We start from the raw sequence: 17,115 nt of genomic DNA on the forward strand, positions 1-17,115 counted from the left end.
TTCTCTTCAGAATCTCAAGTTTGAAGGGCTGTGAGAAGAAGATGGTCCTTCCCTTTCTTTTCCAGTGGGACCAACAAGTTATTGTCTCTGAGAACTGTGGATTGATTGTGTTTTTCGAGACCATAGAACGACTTAACATCCAGCCTCCCTCATGACGCAAGGCCTGACACTTGAGGGACACAGAGCACTGCTTCTACAATAGAGGCTCTCTTTTGGCACTCGGTTCGACCACCTCAGCAGCTCACCTGACGGCCATCCTTGCGATGGGCCAGATGCTCACCGGCTGGAGCCTACTCTCGGGACCCTTCGTCTTCTCACTGCTTAAATAGAGATGATAACACTACCCACCTACTGGGTCATTGTGAAGATTAAATAAACTAAAATTTGAAGAGAGCATTTAGAACAGTGCCTGGCACAGAGAAGGCCCCATCACTGTTAACCACGGTTAGTATTATCAACCCCATCCACTGGGAGACTCTGGCTACCATCTTGTTGGCATGCTTAGTAAGAATAAACAGTGCTTGTTCCCAAATCTGGTAGTGCCAATTGTATGGTCATTGTAATCATACAATTCAACTAACTATAATCTTATCCAATAAAATAAGAACAGGAAGAAGGAGTGGTTCATTTATAACAATAACCTGAATTTTGGGTAGACTCAGAAAAGAATGGTAATGGCTGCTTAAAAAGTGTGGAATTAGGACAACTGTAAAGGATTAGAAAACAATGGAAGAAATCTAGATGTATTTTGACTCTGAGAGCTTCACAAGTGTCTTTGTTTTTTTCTTTTGTAAGAAATAGAAATTGAGTGCCACCTATATAAGAAAGACCACACAAAAACTCTAATCAGTGTATTCGTAACAAAGGAAAGGCTGTATCTGGAAAGAATGGTGGATGGATACACGTTTCTATTTTTTAATTAAAATTAAATGTTTATGGTAAGTATCTTTTTAAAATTATTTTTAGAGAAGGAGAGAGAGCGAACACAAGCAGGGGAGGGGCAGAAGGGTGGAGAGTGAGAATCTTAAGCTCACGCTGAGTGTGGAGCCTGATGTGATCCCACAACCCTGGGATCAAGAGTCGGATGCTCAACGGACTAAGTGACCGAGGCGCCTCTATGGTTAAGTATCTTTTCAAATGGATCTTTGCTTTAACTTAATTTTTCAACCAATTAATAAATAACTTGGTCCCTATGGCACTGGATTGTCATTTTGTGGGCTTTTAAAACCATTATCACAATACAACTGCAACATCATGATTTAGAAGAAATATATATTTTGGTCTTTGTCCATCGTTCCTGGCTCATAGTGCTCCCCAAACCCTTGGGATCTCCTACGTGTTGAAAGTGATAAAGGTTTCTTTTTTATCAATGAAAGTTTTTGGACTCCACCCAAAGGTAGAGAGACTGGTTGCCAGATTGACCAACCATGTGATGAGAGGATTAAAACTTTTGGTTTCACCCCCTCAACCTCCAGGGAGGGGAGAAGGGCTGCAGGTTGAACCAGTCAATGGCCAATGGCTTAGTCAAGCCTGACTATGTAATGATGCTTCCATAAAAACCCAAAAAGACTGAGCTAGAGCGTCAAGGTTGGTGACCATATGGAGGCTGGGGAAAGTGGTTTATCTGGAGAGGGCATGCAAGCTCTGTGCTCTTTCCCCAGACTTTGCCTTATGTATCTGTTCACCTGGCCATTGGTTAGTATCCTATATCAATACTTTAATAAAACGGTAAATTTACATGTTTCCCTGAGCTCTGGGAGCTGCTGTAGCAAATTCAAAGAACCTAAGGAGGAGGTCATTGGAACCTCCAATCTACAGGTTGGATGGAGCTTGGAACTGGCATCTAAAGTGGGGGTAGGGACCATCTTGTAGGACTGAGCCTTACCCCGTGGCATCTGATTCAATCTCCACATAGCGTCAGAATGGAGTTGAATTCTCAAACACTTTGCTGGTATCTGAGAAATGCTTGGTGGTAGTAGGGGAGGGAAGATCTCCTCAATCCCAGAGCTGGGTCTGGGAACCCCAAAAGAACAACTAAATAAGAGATCTCTCTAGCTTAGTCTCCATCCACATTGGTGCCTCCACATTTTTCTCCTCTAAAATTCTCAGTGGCTGCACAAAGATTCCAAGAGCTTCCCTGTGCTGTGCACGTGTTGTTTGACGGTCATCCATTTCACTGACATAAAAGCTGAGCTAGACAGTCCCAAAGCCCAGACCATCCCTTTTGGAAACCTCAGACATGCTGGCAAACTATCTTTATTCTTATCTGGATGTAGGAGAGTGCCTTGGTTTATTACTTCAGGGCGCCAGCAGCCCAAATGAATCTCCACCGTTGTTAAATAAACCTCACTCAGAATTAGAAAACAGTTCCAACTTGAGGGTTTTTTTGAAGGGACACTTAGTGCTTCATATTAGCTGTGCTCTCAAATGTCACTTCCCTGGGGACCTGCTGTAAATTCTGACCTCCTTGGTCTCTCCTCAAGTTACCCTAGTCATCTCTTCCCCAGAATTCCTCACGATTTGCAGTCTTAATTTGTGAATTTGTTTAAGATCTGTTTCCCCCACTAGATTTTTTTATTTTTATTTTTTATGTTTAGCTCCATGAGGGCAGGAACTGACTGCATTCTTTTTGTTCATCGTTTCAGTCCCAGAGGCCGGCATGGTGTCAGGTAGGTGGCTGACATATTGGGATGAATGAGTATATGCTGGGTGAATGAATGAATGAAGGATAAACACAGTACAGGACCGAAGTTGTTACCTGTCACCCAGCCTTTCGTTCGTGTATAGCACTGCACTTCCGAGGACTTAATTACTAATCTTTCTACACCACCTCTGCGGGGTAGCAGCTATCATTACGTTTACATGACAAGAAGGAATAAAATATCTGATGTTTAGTTCACTGGTGTGGCCCCCGCTGAAATCTCTCTGATGGATGAGATTCTAAATATCTAACTAACCACAGGAATCCGGGGAGATGCAACATTAAGTCTTTAGTTCTTGGGGTGCCTGGGTGGCTCAGTCGGTTAAGCCGCCGACTTCAGCTCAGGTCATGATCTCACAGTTCATGAGTTCAAGCCTCATGTCAAGCTCTGTGCTGACAGCTCAGAGCCTGCAGCTGCTTCAGATTCTGTGTCTCCCCTTCTCTCTGCCCCTCCCCCACTCATCCTCTGTCTCTCTCTCTCAAAAAAAAATAATAACCATTAAAGAAAATTTTTTTTAAATCTTTAGCTCTCCTATTGATGGGTCAGGTCCTGGGAATACAGACAGGGGAAGCTGAGGAGGTGATAAGGGCCATTCCTGGCTCTGGAGACTGCCTGTACCACCAGGTAAGGAAGCATCTCAATGCTTTAAGGGGGCATGTTGAATTGGTAGGTACCTGAAATCAGTGCTCCCCTCGGGATGTTTCTATGATCACACGGATTCTGTAGTTACTCAAAACTTTTAGTTTTCGTTCATGGTACCTTCTTTCCATTACTTTTTATTTCTCACCGTATTATATTAAGTGTTATTTATCATGATTCCTGCTATGGGTTAAGTTGTGTCACTGTCTCCACCCAAATTCACAGGTTGAAGTCTGAACCCCCAGTCTCTCAGAAGGTGACCTTACTGGGAAGTAGGGTCATCGCAGCTGTAAGTAGTTGAGATGAAACGGTACTGGCAGAACGGGCCCTTAGTCTAGTATGACTGGTGTCCCTGTCTGAAGGGAAAATATGGACACACACACACACACACACACCCGGTCACAGGGGAAATGTCCTGTGAAGACGGGGAGCCGCAGCCCCAGGAGCTGTCAGAGCTAGAGAAAGGCCCAGAAGCCTCGGAGCCTAGAACAGCTCTTTGCCCAGCCCCTTCAGAGACAGCACGGCCCTGCTGACACATGATCTTGGACCTCTCACCTCTAGAACTCGAAGACCATAATTTTCCGTTCAGCTCGGGGCACTTTACTCCATCAACGCTAGTAAACTAATACAACTACTGAGGTTTATGGCACCTCCTTAAATTTTATGCGGGAGGCTTATGTCTCTCTCCCCGCATCCCGGCCCCAGCTCTGGATCGCCCTGTGATCCGTCCACCTACAATTCACTCTCGCCAGCATATACGTCTCTGAGATGTAAGGAAAGGAAGCCCTTACACGGTGAATGAAAAAGAGCCTATAAAATCAATCATTTGTCAAAAACATCCTGGGGTTGTGGGCGGGGCATCAGGAGAGAAAGGAGGAGGTGCCATTTCACTCGTCACATCCCCAAATGCAAACCCTCCTTTTCTGGGGCTCACTTTGCAGAGCAGGGCACTAGAAGGAGCTCCTCAAGGGGCCACACATCATTTGTTTCGCCAAAGTGAACAAACTCCCAGGCCTCGCCTATTCCTGAACCCTCCAGAAGATCCCACGGCCACCTGCTAGGCAATAAAACTGTGTCAACTGAACTCTTTCTGACTGCTCTCAATCCACTTGTACCCTTTTCAGACTTCCCCTCCGTTCTTAGGCGTCAGCCTCTCTGTTTCAAAACAACTATCAAGTCGCCCCTGACCTTCTCCTTGTAAGCTAAGGAGTAACACCTCTTTAGCGTCTCCTTGTAACGGTAATCCTTTAATCCGACGGTGAAAATAAGAATTGTTCTATGTGCCCAGAGCCTGAAAGCAATCAGTGTGACTTCAATGTAAACGGTGGGGGGAAAGTAGGGTGTATTGCACGCCCGCCTCCGTTCCCTGGTCCCCACCTCTCTTCATTTCTTTAGCAATTGGTTTCCAAGAACATTCGGGCTGTGTAAGGAGTCGAGCAAAGGAGCCTCTCTGGAGAGAGCTTCCTGCTTGCTGTAGGACAATAGCGAGGAGGAATGAGCCCTCCTCCCTCAGCCAAAGTGCCTGATACATTGTTTTTTAATTATACGGACAAAGCTGGTACATGTGTAGTAAACACGCATACATAAATTATACATATAAAGCTGGTAATTTTTGTTGCTACTCTCTACACTCTTAAGCATTTGATTGTATATACATACAGTGTCTAGCAATGCGGAGACATCCTGAGGTCCCAAAGCAGGCTGCCCCATGGCTCTGCCCCTCCTAAAAACCCACTACTAGACAAAGATGTCAAAGCACATTAAAAAAATTATGAAATGCAAGGCGAAGGACCCCATTCTCAGTTTCTGTAACTCTTGCGGGGAATGGTTACAGAAAGATGAAAAGTTACGGCAATATCAATAGTTGCGTGCATTTCAAATTTAGATTATAAACATAAATATGAAGACTGTCTGCTTTCATGGTTTATACCAGGCCAGAGTTACCAACCATTCTCAATAAGCAACATTAATACCTTGATTTATTTTTCAGAACCCTTCATAGAAGATAATTTTCAAAGAAAATGAATTATCAAGTGCCACGAGAGGAGGAATTTACAATGAGATCTGGAGAGAGGAATAGTTTCTCTTGCTTAGGAAACAAAAATGTTGTGAAGGAAGTGGGGGGACCTTGCGAATAGAAAAAGAAAATACAAAGGCTAGCTACAGGGTAGACCAGCCACAGTCCGTGCTTGCAAAAGGTGAATGAGGGGGTGTGGGGAAAACAGGGGAGATGAAGGCTCACATACAAAGATTTCTTAACCCTTAACCAGTAACATTAAAAAAAAAAAATTTTAATGTTTATTTATTTTTGAGAGAGTACGTGAGCAAGGGAAGGACAAAGACAGAGAGTCACAGAATTGGAAGCAGACTCCAGGCTCTGAGTTGTCAGCACAGAGCCTGACCAGGGCTCAAACTCACGAACCGTGAGATCATGACCTGAGCTGAAGTCAGACGCTTAATCGACTGAGCCACCCAGGTGCCCCAATAACATTTCAAATAAAAAGAAAAACGCTGCACTTACCTAATGGTCTGATTACGGTAGCTTTTCAGATCCTGTCCCACGCCGGTAGTCACTACTATCTGTGTTGAAAGGAATACACAAGATCAATTATGCTCCAACACCTCACATCATGGATACAGTCCTGGGTACAGATTACTCAGAAGATGGCCTGCATCGTCTCTCACCTGATCCACTTCTGCAGGAGCAAAATGACTACTTTACTAGCCCTGTGTTTATTGTAAGATTTAAGAAATTTAATTTCTCCAAGTGGCTTCATGTGGTAACAATATCCACCATGGAGTTTCCCCCAGTAGGTTTTAGATACTTCCAAGCTACAAGCCAAAGCTTCATTTGGTGCAGCTGTGTTCATAAGTTTTTTGCAAAGAAAGACCAGGAAATGGGTGAGACACAAGGAATTTATGAAATTTTACTCTGGGGGCACCTGGGTGGCTCAGTCGGTTAAACGTCTGACTTCGGCTCACGTCATGATCTTGCGGTCCATGGGTTCGAGCTCTGTGTGGGGCTCCGTGCTGACAGTTCGGAGCCTGGAGCCTGCTTTGGATTCTGTCTCTCCCTCTCTCTCTGCCCCTCCCTCGCTTGCACTCTGTTTCTCTTTCTCTCTCTCAAAAATAAACATTAAAAATTTATTAATAAAAAAAGAAATTTCACTCTGATTCCATGAGAGCCTTAGGGGAGAAACAAGTTGGTGCTGAGCTTGCTGGATGAACTTGCTGTTCATCCACTCTCTTCCCCGAACACTGAGAATTGTCACTGTCATTTCAACAGTGACAATGCTTTTGTCGAGACTGTCATTAAGGGTCCCGTGTTCTTCTTGAGTCTTGGACTGCTGAGACAACATAAGCCCCAGGAGCGAAGGAGCTCCTTCTATTCCCCCAGAGCTGGCACAGAGCACGTGCTGAGGAAACATGCGCTGGCCTCACGAGAGTCTCAAAGGTGTGGCGATAACATTGCCCGTGAAAGACAAACTAACACATAAAAACCGACCCAGTTCGGCCATAGGCAACATGTCAGCTCAGAGAAGAAAAGGATTCAAAACAGTTGTTCCTCTAAACCAGCCATTGGCTTCAAGTCACTTGTCCATTTAGTCAAAGCAATGAGTATGGTAAGTCCCGCCACAGAGGTGGATTCTGTGTGGAAAAACAGGAATGTCATTTTGGGACCTACAGATATCAGGGAGACCAGATAGGATGGAAAGTGGGACAGAAGACAAAGTCTGTCAAAAAAAAAAACAAAAAACAAAACAAAACAACAACGACCTACTTTTTTTTCCCACCCCCATGTGGTCTTCATAATCTTACCCCATTATGTGCCCTACTAAATTAAATTTGTCTCTTTAATTAAAGGACTCCTTTGGTTTACTCTTCTTCCACTCAAAAACCTTCCATGACATCCTGCTGCCTTGCAAATAGAAAGCCCAATTCCTTGATATTCAAGACTGTCCACAATCTAGCCCTAAAGACATTTCCCCTTCTCGTACGTTTCTATAGTCCGCAAATTTTTCCTCCAAAATGGCTTATCTGCTAAACCCCCCCACCAGTGATGCGCTAAAATCTTCCCTCCCCTCTGCTCCACCTCAGTTGCACCCAATCCGCAGAAGCCTTCTCTACAAAGCCTTCCCTGAGCATCCCAGCATGAATCAATATGAATCATTTGGTAGTTAAGCTTTCCTTATGACATCCCTTCACCTGCTGAACGCTTCCTCCATAAATAGTCAATTAGCTCCTTGAGCCAAGTGCCTTGCATACATAAGGTACAAAATAAAATCTGTGATTTGCTCTGATGATTTGATACCCATTTAAGGGATACAAAGTGCCGAGTTGACCTCCTTAGGAGAAAGCAGCAACCAAGCTATAATGCCATCATAATCTTCATGGAAATGGGAAGCCAGACCATGGAACACAAGTCTGTCACCTAACATTGTTAAGGAAATAAATAAACACACACACACACACACACACACACACACACACAATCCCAGCTAACCTCTTACAGACTCTCCTTAGGAAGGCAACAGGAGTGACCTGATTTCTTTTCTCTTCAGGAAAAGGAAATGTGATAAACCTAAACACCAAGGGAAGCCTGTGTATTATCTCTAATACACAAGACAAACAAAATGTCTCTTCTACTTTTGTTACTGGAAAATCACAAATCAATAAGAAAAGCTGATGAGAAAAAGAAAGGATAATTGCATCACGTATATCAAGAAAGGGACTAGTCTTCAATTATAACAACAGACTTGCCAGAATCCATAAAGTCTGGGCTATGAGAGTTTGAAGCAGTTATGTGCACTGTTTTATAGTACAAAGTAGATAAAGACCCTCTGTCCCACCAGAATCATCATTTACGTTTGTTGGATATTATTTGTCTGTTTAATGCCAACATAAGCAATTGTATAACTGCCAGAAACAGGGAAACCACTTCTTGCCTGAACTAACCAATAAATTTCCTGTAAAAAAAAAAAAAAGTTGTAGATCTGATAACACTGTATAAACACGGTCGATGCTCTTTTAACATTTATCTCCACAAAGCCTATCTCCCTCGGGGAGGGAAAAACTGAATTGCTCAGATAATTGTGGTCATATAGCTGGCTATATTATTTACTCATTCACAATATGGTCGAAAGCAGCACTTTAAAAGTTAATTAAATGGGACAGGATTCTTATGATTTAAACTTCCATCTATAAAAGTTTGATTGAAAAAGTGTGTAGCTGTAAAGAGTTTATCATGTACCACAAATTCGCTGTTGTGGGTATCCTGGTCCCTGACTTTACAGCAACACTTGATGTTATCAGTGATGATGTTGATGGTTCATGGGGTGTGCATGCAGTTACCTGGCCTCCATTAAAAGAGATATCCAGCCGAAACCACTCCTTCAAAGGCATGGTGAATTTCGTTTTTACAGCAAGATCTTCCCCTTTGACAAGATGCATCTGAATATGCAAGTGGCCTGCAAGGAAAATTAAAGCTCGTGAAAACCACAAAAAAATTATCACTTAGAAGTGCAGGAAGCGGGTGCGCCTTGTCAAACAACTGTCCTAAGCAGCTACCCAGCTAGAACGCGCTCCTCCTTCCTTTAAACAAAACCAGAGCAAACAAAAGAACACACAAGTGAATTCCTTCGTAAGGAAGGCATTTGTTTAAGCTGCCAGCAAAAAAGAGTTTCCCGTGAAGCCCGCGTTTGAAAACCATCACTTCCGCTGAGCTGCCACGTTGACAACACCTTCTTAATTGCAGACGTACCTGTCAATAGAGCACAAGAGAACGACAACATCGGTTTAAAGGCTCTGCTTCATACTTACCCTCTTCGGTAAGAAATACAGATGGTGTGCCGTACATCTCATTAGAATCAACAAAGTAGAGAATCCCACAGAGATTGGCCTTGCAATAATGGAGTAAATAAAGCCACAGTGAAACAGTGAACCTACGAGAGTGAGGAGAAATAAAAAATTCTGCAGATTGATATCATCCACGAACAGGTAATTACAGTTAACAATGACCAAGTAAATTGTTTTCTTTCCAAAGAAGGGATGAATTTGCCTTCATGTTCATCATGGGAGATCAGCTTGCAAAGCTTGATTTTTGAGACAAAGTAGGTGGTTATAGTAACTGCAAAAGACAGGAGTTAAGAGTCATTGTCCAAAGCGGGCAGAGAGTGCGCCTCGCACCCAAAACTCTGTGTCCCGTGCCTCTTTGAGAATCTCACACGCCTGCCGTCTGAATTCTTGATTAGAGTTTAGAAAGCCAGACATAAAATAAAAATCTGGATTTTAATAAGAGGTGATTTGATGAGAAGCTATTCTAATTTCAATGAGTCAAAGAAAAAAAACACAATCAGGGCTTTTTGAGCAATTTTGTTTCCTTCCCAGATAAAAGCCTTAAGGTAGAAAAATGTCACAATCTGCAAGTGGCATCTCTCTGCGTTAATTGGGACACATCGACACTATTTTAATGCACACATTAGGTTGTGCAGGATCACAGTTCTGGCTGACCCATATGGAACGACTAATCTAATTGTTCCATTTCTGGACCGGGGCTATTTTAGTTGGAAACACGTATTGTACATCTGTGATTTGTGGAGTGAGAATAAAATAAGAGTAGCCAACTTAACTAGGCCACATTTAGCCAAGACGTGTGATCCATCCATCACTCAGCAAATATTTGCGGAGCACTTGCTTGATGCCCTGCACTGTGCTGGGGACCAGCAGTTCAAAGACAAGGAGCTGGGGACAGCTGCATTTTGCAGGAACCAAGGTCAAAACCAATGTACAGAGCTCTTGCCATTACCTCGGTAAGCAATTCACAGTTTGGGTTGAAGTGGCAATGGCCCCGGGTTCTTTGGGGGATATATGCAAACAAGTCCTTTAGAATTTTCTGGGCTTTATAATCTGGCCTCGGAAATCAGTGGTAAGATATGCAAACAGATGGTGCCACACAGCTCCCTCCTGACCCACCCAGCTGAGCAAGCTCATGAAGATAAGTTATTACAAGGAAGCTTAGCAAGAACATACGCTCAGTAAAGTGACTCAAGATCTTTCTACAGCCAGCAGCATGGGAAGAATTAAATCACTCTGCTAAATCCATCCGGTCTGAGGTGAACCAGGAACCATTTTCAGCATCTTCAATTCAGCAGAAGGAAAAAAATATATCTGGGTTTTGCTGAAATCAATGGAGGAGATCAGAAGTTGTGAGATTTCAAGCGGCTCATCCAATCTTCCAAGACAGAAAAGGCAAAGCTAAGGTGGCAATGTGTGCCCGCTGCGGCTGGCTGCACCCGAAAGCTTGGAAGGCCTCAGGCCCCCACACCTTGCGCGCCTGCTCATGTCATTCCTGGGACCGACACAGAAAGTCTAAGGCAAACTGAGGACTGCTAATCGCGAGAATAATTCAAGACCGCTTTGGGCCACAAATTCTGTCTAAGCTGTGTGGATCGCAACAGTTTTCCAAAATACGTTAGAAAGATATGTCCTCCTAAGGGATTCCACTAGCCTGCACTGGTCCTCGGATAAAAACGGTACTGCCCCCCCTCCCTTCCACACCACCCCGCCCTTCCCCCGGCCCATCATCTGCCCATTCTTACACTGGGTAATCTATCCGCTGGCGTCGGGTGGCCTCCAGCTCTCGGTTGTGAAACCTCGGGAACTTCTTCACAATGCCTGTGTTTTCTCCGCTGGAGGCATAGAGAAAGCCCAGGAGGGTGACCACATCTGCAAACAGCAAGATGGCTGCCTTTCAATTATCTCCAGAAAGCACTGTTTCCCAAAGCACATTCTTCCCGGAACCCTCTTCCTAGCTCCAATCAAACAGTTAAAACAACTGAAAATAAGAGCAATCATTTATGGAATGCTGACTACATGTCGAGCGCTTGCTAAGTACTTGACAGAGAGCAGTCTCAATTCATTTTCATAGTAAACCCTATAAAGGAGATTGTATTACTGGCCCCAATACACAGATGAAAAGCCTGAGGCATAGAGGCAAAATGACTTGCCTAAGGTTACGGCTAATAAATAAGTGGTAGACTCAGAGCTTGGGTTCTTAACCATTTTACATGCCGCCCTTCCAACGATACAGAAAGCATTTGGAGTTTGTGTAACAACAGTGACAATTATCACATGAGTAGCATTTGCTAGGGTCCACGCTGCTGTAATGTATCTACATCTCACCTAGCCAGCCAACTATATAGAGAGATTCATCGACTCCTCATTATTATCCCCATTCTACAGATGAGGAAATGGTGGCGCAACTGCCAAAATGGTTAGCTAACGTTTATATAACACAGAATACGCCAGGCAATGTGCCACGCGTACCGTCCCAGGAATAATCTCATTTAATTTCACAACAGTCTATGAAGTGGGTTCTATTATTATCCTCATTCAACAGATGAAAAAACTGAGCCCTAGAGAGGATTAAATAATAAGAGGGGGAGCTGAGATTCAAACACAAGCAGTTGGGTTTCAGAATCCAGGCCCTCAAGAGCGCACAGGTTTTTTGAGTCTGTGCAGGCTTTCCAATATACTCCACACATTACGCTCTGCAAAAGTGACTAACCAAAGCCCTTAAAACTAGAGAGCCTTCCACTTCATTTTGCAAATGTGGGAGAATTCCGTGGCTCTGGAGAAGACAGGGATGTCCTTAACAAGTCTTAAAAGGAGAACTGACTTATCTATATTTAATACCTACTGCTTTAAACAAGGCCAGAATGCTTTTTTTTTTTTAATTTCCATACCCATCCCCCCTCAAAGAAAAAAATATCACTGAATTCAGCTGAGGAATAAAGATCCCTGTCCTCTTTCTTAAAACACTCTTTGGTTGAAAGGTCCATGATTAAATGGTGGACACCACCTATTCTCCTGGGTTTCTTACATTGAAAAGGATAGAGGTAAATTCAGTGCCGATTACCAAATGGCTATATGACAAAGATTACAGACTACGGGAGCCTCAGCCTGGGATACTGGAGACCCAGCTCTCAATCCTCAGTGGAGAGAAATGTTTTATTATAGAGAGAGGTACCTCTGGTTCATTAAAACTTAGAGGGGCTCCTGGGTGGCTCAGTCGGTTAAGCATCCGACTTCAGCTCAGGTCATGATCTCGCAGTTCGTGAGCTCTAGCCCCATGTCGGGCTCTGTGCTGACAGCTCAGAGCCTGGAGCCTGCTTCGGATTCTGTTTCTCCCTCTGTCTCTGCCCCTCCCCCCTTGTGCTCTGCCCCTCTATCTTTCTCAAAATTAAAAAAAAAACAAACATTAAAAATTAAAAAAAAAACAACTTAGAAATCACAAGAGCCAAGTGTTCATAATCTCCGACCCCTGTGAGTATATCTAATAGAATTAAGTAAAATAGAGCCAAGTTGTCCCCAGTACACACCTCCCTGTTTTGTGAGAGGTAGAGAGGCATCTGAAAACTCAGAAAGTGTCAATTCCAACGGAAACAATGCAAGTTTTTTTTCTTCACAATTTGAGCCCCTTGGGTGCAGTGGACTTGCTGGTTGATTATGGGGACGGGAAGTGGGGAATACAAATGGAAATACTGCAAAGCTGTCTTTGGAATCTGAGGGGAAAATCACCAAGACGTTGCTGTCAGCCCAACCTTGGTTTGGCTTCCACCACGTGGAGTGGAACATAAAAGGCCAGATGGCCACGTTAGCCCGTAGGAGGCCTTCTGCTAGTGATTGCCGTTGAGCTACCTTGTGTGCACTAGAAACATTTATCAAAAGGAGCAGGATTTGATTCTGCCCAACCTGACTCCAGGAAAAGGAGGCTTCATAAAGAGGTTTCCAAAGTGAAAGGAGTTAAAAGTCAATGCTGATGCACCTCTCCTTTATCCAGGGATCAAAGTAAAGTGGGCTGAGCAGGAGAACTTGCAGCAAAAGATGTGGATGGAAAAATCTGAGACTGAAAGATCTAAGATAATTTTACAAAAACACATACCTTTCGTATCCAACAAAAACCAAAGCGATCGTGGTTTTCCTGTAAGATCTGCAGCTTCAATAGTTCTATTTTGGAATTCTACTGCAATTTTTTCTTCAGTATAATACTGTCTTCCCATTTACTTAGAGATACTAAGAATGAAATTCTGGAGTTAGGATGCTAGGATAACATATAGGCTTGTTTTCTATGAACTGGTTGTGGCTGCTTGGAGTGGGATGCTTGACTGGTGATGGCTGTCATGGGCACTAGACTGAAGAGTACCAGTGACATTCCCCATTAAAAAGTTTACAGGTAGAAAAACTTAAGTCGAAAATTTAGGTCCAAAGAGGTAAGTGGCTTGCCCAGTTTCCTCTAGACTATAACTCCCAAGAGATCAGGGACATTACTTCAATCATGACCCCATCCCTGGAGCCCAGAACAGCACCCACCACGTGACTCTCCACAGATGCTGAGGGAGTGAATGAATGAATGGATGAATGGACAGATGAACACAGTGTGGCCAGGTCAGGATTTAAACCTGCCTCTCTCTTGCTCAACATGTTTCACAAATCTATAACGTGCCCCATATTTCCCAAATCCGATCACAGTCTCTCTGTTTGCAGACCCTTCCCCCATAAACATAAAATACCAGGAAAACAATTCAAGTTTGGAACCCACCACCTTGACTGTTTTGCTTGTTTTATTTCCTCAAACTTTAGAGCAAGAAGAAGCATTAGATTTTGTATGGAACAAAATCCTTCATTTGGAGACAAGGAAAGTGTTAAGTGTCTCATTGAAGGCTTTATGGCTAATAAGAGATGCAGGTATGACTCAAAGCTGGTCTCCCACTACCAACCCAATGGACTTCTTATTACACCACATCGTATCCCAAAGGCCTTATCAAAGAGAACTCATGCTGGGGGTCAGCTGGCTTGCCCCTATGCAGCCTCACTAGTGGCTAAAACACTGAAATAAGCCTATATTGGTTAGAGGATGGGTGCTGCGTTGACCCTCCAGGGCCTCACCACTACTACCACCCAGGCTCTCCTTCAGGGTACAGCTTGGCTCAGCAAAAGCCTCCAGCACCATCCTTCTTCAGCACTACGGCTAGCGCCTGCGGAGACTGACCAGGACCCCCATCTAATCTGACTGCAGTGGCTGGGGTTGGTCATATAGCCCATTCTCCAGTCCAACAGGGTGATCAGAGCCCCGGCATGGACACCTGCTCTGGAGACGGTCCCATTTCCACATAACAAAACCCTCCTGAGGACATACTTCAAACACCACCACAGTGACACAGGGAAGCCCTCACCCCGTTTGTGGAGAAGTTAGAGATAATCTTGAGGCAAAAAATAACCAGCTAAAAGTCTGTAAGTGGAAACAGGAGGAAAAGAAGTTAAGATTTTCCGAGCGGGAGAAGGCAAGCTAGAGTACAGTTAAGTCAACGGTCCTTTCCAAACACAGGACATTAAAAGGCAGGAGTGTTTAAGTGTCTCATTTTCTTTAAAAGCAAAGCCTGAGAACTAAAACTCAATTTTCTAGCAAGTATGATTTAGGTCAGAACTTCCCTCCAAAGGATACCAGGCAGTGAAGTGGGCGAGTAGGGAAGTCTGGAATATTCAATAGTAGGAGTGTTAAGAATAAAATAAGTTCCACTCCCAGGAATTTATCCTCCGAACATACTTGTAGGTGTGTACAAAGATACATGTATAGGGATGTTCTGTGAAACCTTGTTGTCAATAGTAAAGTACTGGAAATGACCTGCGTGACCATCGGCAGGGGACAGATTAAGTAAATTATGGGCTGTCAGGTAACAGGATTTGCTAAGCAGCTATCGAAAAACTTGAGGTCGTGTAATATGCAGTGTATAGAAAATTCTCTGCTGTATTGTTAATGAGCATAGGACGGAGTTTATAGTATCTTCCCATGTGTGTATGAGGAGACAGGCCATCAACTTAATGCTCATAAGAGCAGAGAAAATTTCTGGAAGGATATGCAGAAACCAGTGTTAGTGAGTGTGCCTTTAGGAAAAGGACTTGAACACAGAGTGGGTGGGAACTCGCTCTCCTTCCAACCCCTTTTACGCTATATGAATTTTTTACCAGGTGCGTGTATTCCTTTTTAGGCTAAAAAGGCAGAGAACAAAGTCTGAGCATTTCCACGCAGGCAGGGAGAGGGGGACAGACACATTCGGAGGCCTCCCCGCCCTGGGCCTCTGCGGCTATTCAATCTGCTTCAAAGAGACAAAGTCCAGTGGGTGAGGAAAACAGGATGATTCACATCAGTAAAAATTCAACTTAAAAAAAGAGTATTCCTTCTAATTTAGAACCTGGGTTAGGGCTGTATTAGCATATTTCAGAGAGGCGGCATAGAAAGTCGAAGGAATCAGGAAGCTTGGGCTCCTGTTAAACCAGCTGAGCTGTGGTTTTCTCCTCTGAAAAGAAAGCATGAGAATAATACTCTTTCTCATGGGACTATTATGAGGATTAAATGAGACAATGTGCACAGAAAAAGTATTCTGAAAATCATAAAGGGCAAGGCAGATGCTAGGCATTAATTAGCATTATTACTGAGAAATTCAGATACCATGATTAATGCGGGGGGGGGGGAGAGAAATAAGTCTCTCTCTCTTTTTTTTAATAAAAGTGCCAAATACATAGTTCTCATAGTTATAAACATTATCATCATGTCATTGACTTAAATACTCTCACTGCATAAACTGGTATTTTTCACAGAGACAGGTAAAGCCTGGCTCCAATATCTGACTCAGTCTTTCCATTACTTTGTTGTAATGGAATTTTGTTATAAGAAATCACACTTCTAATCCTTTGGATCTGAAGATGAGACTGGACTCTTTAGCAAAAGGAAAAGAGAATGGAAAAGAAGGAAACTGCCACGGTCCCCAATCTTTGTCCTGAAAGGGAAGATCAGAAAAATGTTCACACAGACAGACAGTAGGGCGGAATGCTTAACACACCTTAGCATGGCGTTTATGAACCTTCAGAGTGTGGCCCCAACCTGCTATTCTGGTGCAATTTCCTGAATTGCCCAACTCACACCTGAGACTCCTCTACCTCGGTGAACAGACACAGAGCAGGAAGCTGCTACTCCACATCGCCACCCCTTGGCAGACACCGGTAACGGTCCACACGCCCCTCTCACTAGGCCCAGACTAGGTCTCAGAATCCTCCAACACACAGGCCTAGGTGGCCACCCCCAACACTCAGAGCTGGCGTGCAAGATAAAACCTGCTTGCCGGCCCTCACATCCAGAGAGGCAGGCTCGCAGCCATTCCGCCGCCCGGCTGCACTCCTCGTTCACGCCCTCCCTGGAGGCCGTTCCCTCTCCTCTTTTCCTGACTATGAAAACTCCAGTCATCCTTCAAGTCTCTGTTCAAATGGCACCTCCTCTGTGAAGAAGCCAAGCAACGTTCTGCACGCATGGAGACGGCTCAGTAACGTCTTCAGTGAACGAATGACTTAAAGTCAATAGTCTCATGACGTCCCTCCGTGGTAGAGACTAATAGTTATGTGTGGGGGTTGGGAACCCGACTACCTGCGTTCCAATCTCTGCGCCGTCGTGAGGAGCACTGTGACCTGAGCCAAGTCACTCTACGTCTCTGAGTCAGTTGCCTCCTCTGCAAACGTGACAGGAGGGCGCTGAGCAGATTAAATGAGATACATAAAGTGCTTAGCACGATGCCTACCACACAGTGAGTACTCAGGAACGGAAAATGGCTGCCACTACTGGCAGCTGGTTTTCCGGCCCCGTTAAGCACCTATAGACAGAGGGGCCATGTCTGCATCTTTGAGGAAGGAAAGAAATTGATATACAGTAGGTGCTCAGTCATTC

General features: G+C 44.1%; 1 protein-coding gene across 2 annotated transcripts in view; it reads right to left on the minus strand.

Moving 5' to 3' along the window:
- The window catches only part of SEL1L3 (SEL1L family member 3), a 104,871-nt gene that overhangs the window by 68,912 nt on the left and 18,844 nt on the right, over positions 1-17,115 (minus strand). Inside the window, exons 3-6 of one of the 2 annotated variants that reach the window (XM_039236671.1) lie at positions 10,940-11,066; positions 9,162-9,283; positions 8,694-8,809; positions 5,863-5,921 (exon numbers count right to left, since the gene is read on the minus strand). In XM_039236671.1, coding sequence (XP_039092602.1) covers positions 5,863-5,921; positions 8,694-8,809; positions 9,162-9,283; positions 10,940-11,066 — 424 coding nt within the window. Of the gene's footprint in view, positions 1-5,862; positions 5,922-8,693; positions 8,810-9,161; positions 9,284-10,939; positions 11,085-17,115 lie in introns of both variants that reach the window. The other variant, XM_039236670.1, reaches the window with a different exon arrangement.

This window comes from Hyaena hyaena, unplaced genomic scaffold (assembly GCF_003009895.1).
Source record: "Hyaena hyaena isolate Hyena2069 unplaced genomic scaffold, ASM300989v1 scaffold_114, whole genome shotgun sequence".
NCBI lineage: Eukaryota > Metazoa > Chordata > Mammalia > Carnivora > Hyaenidae > Hyaena > Hyaena hyaena.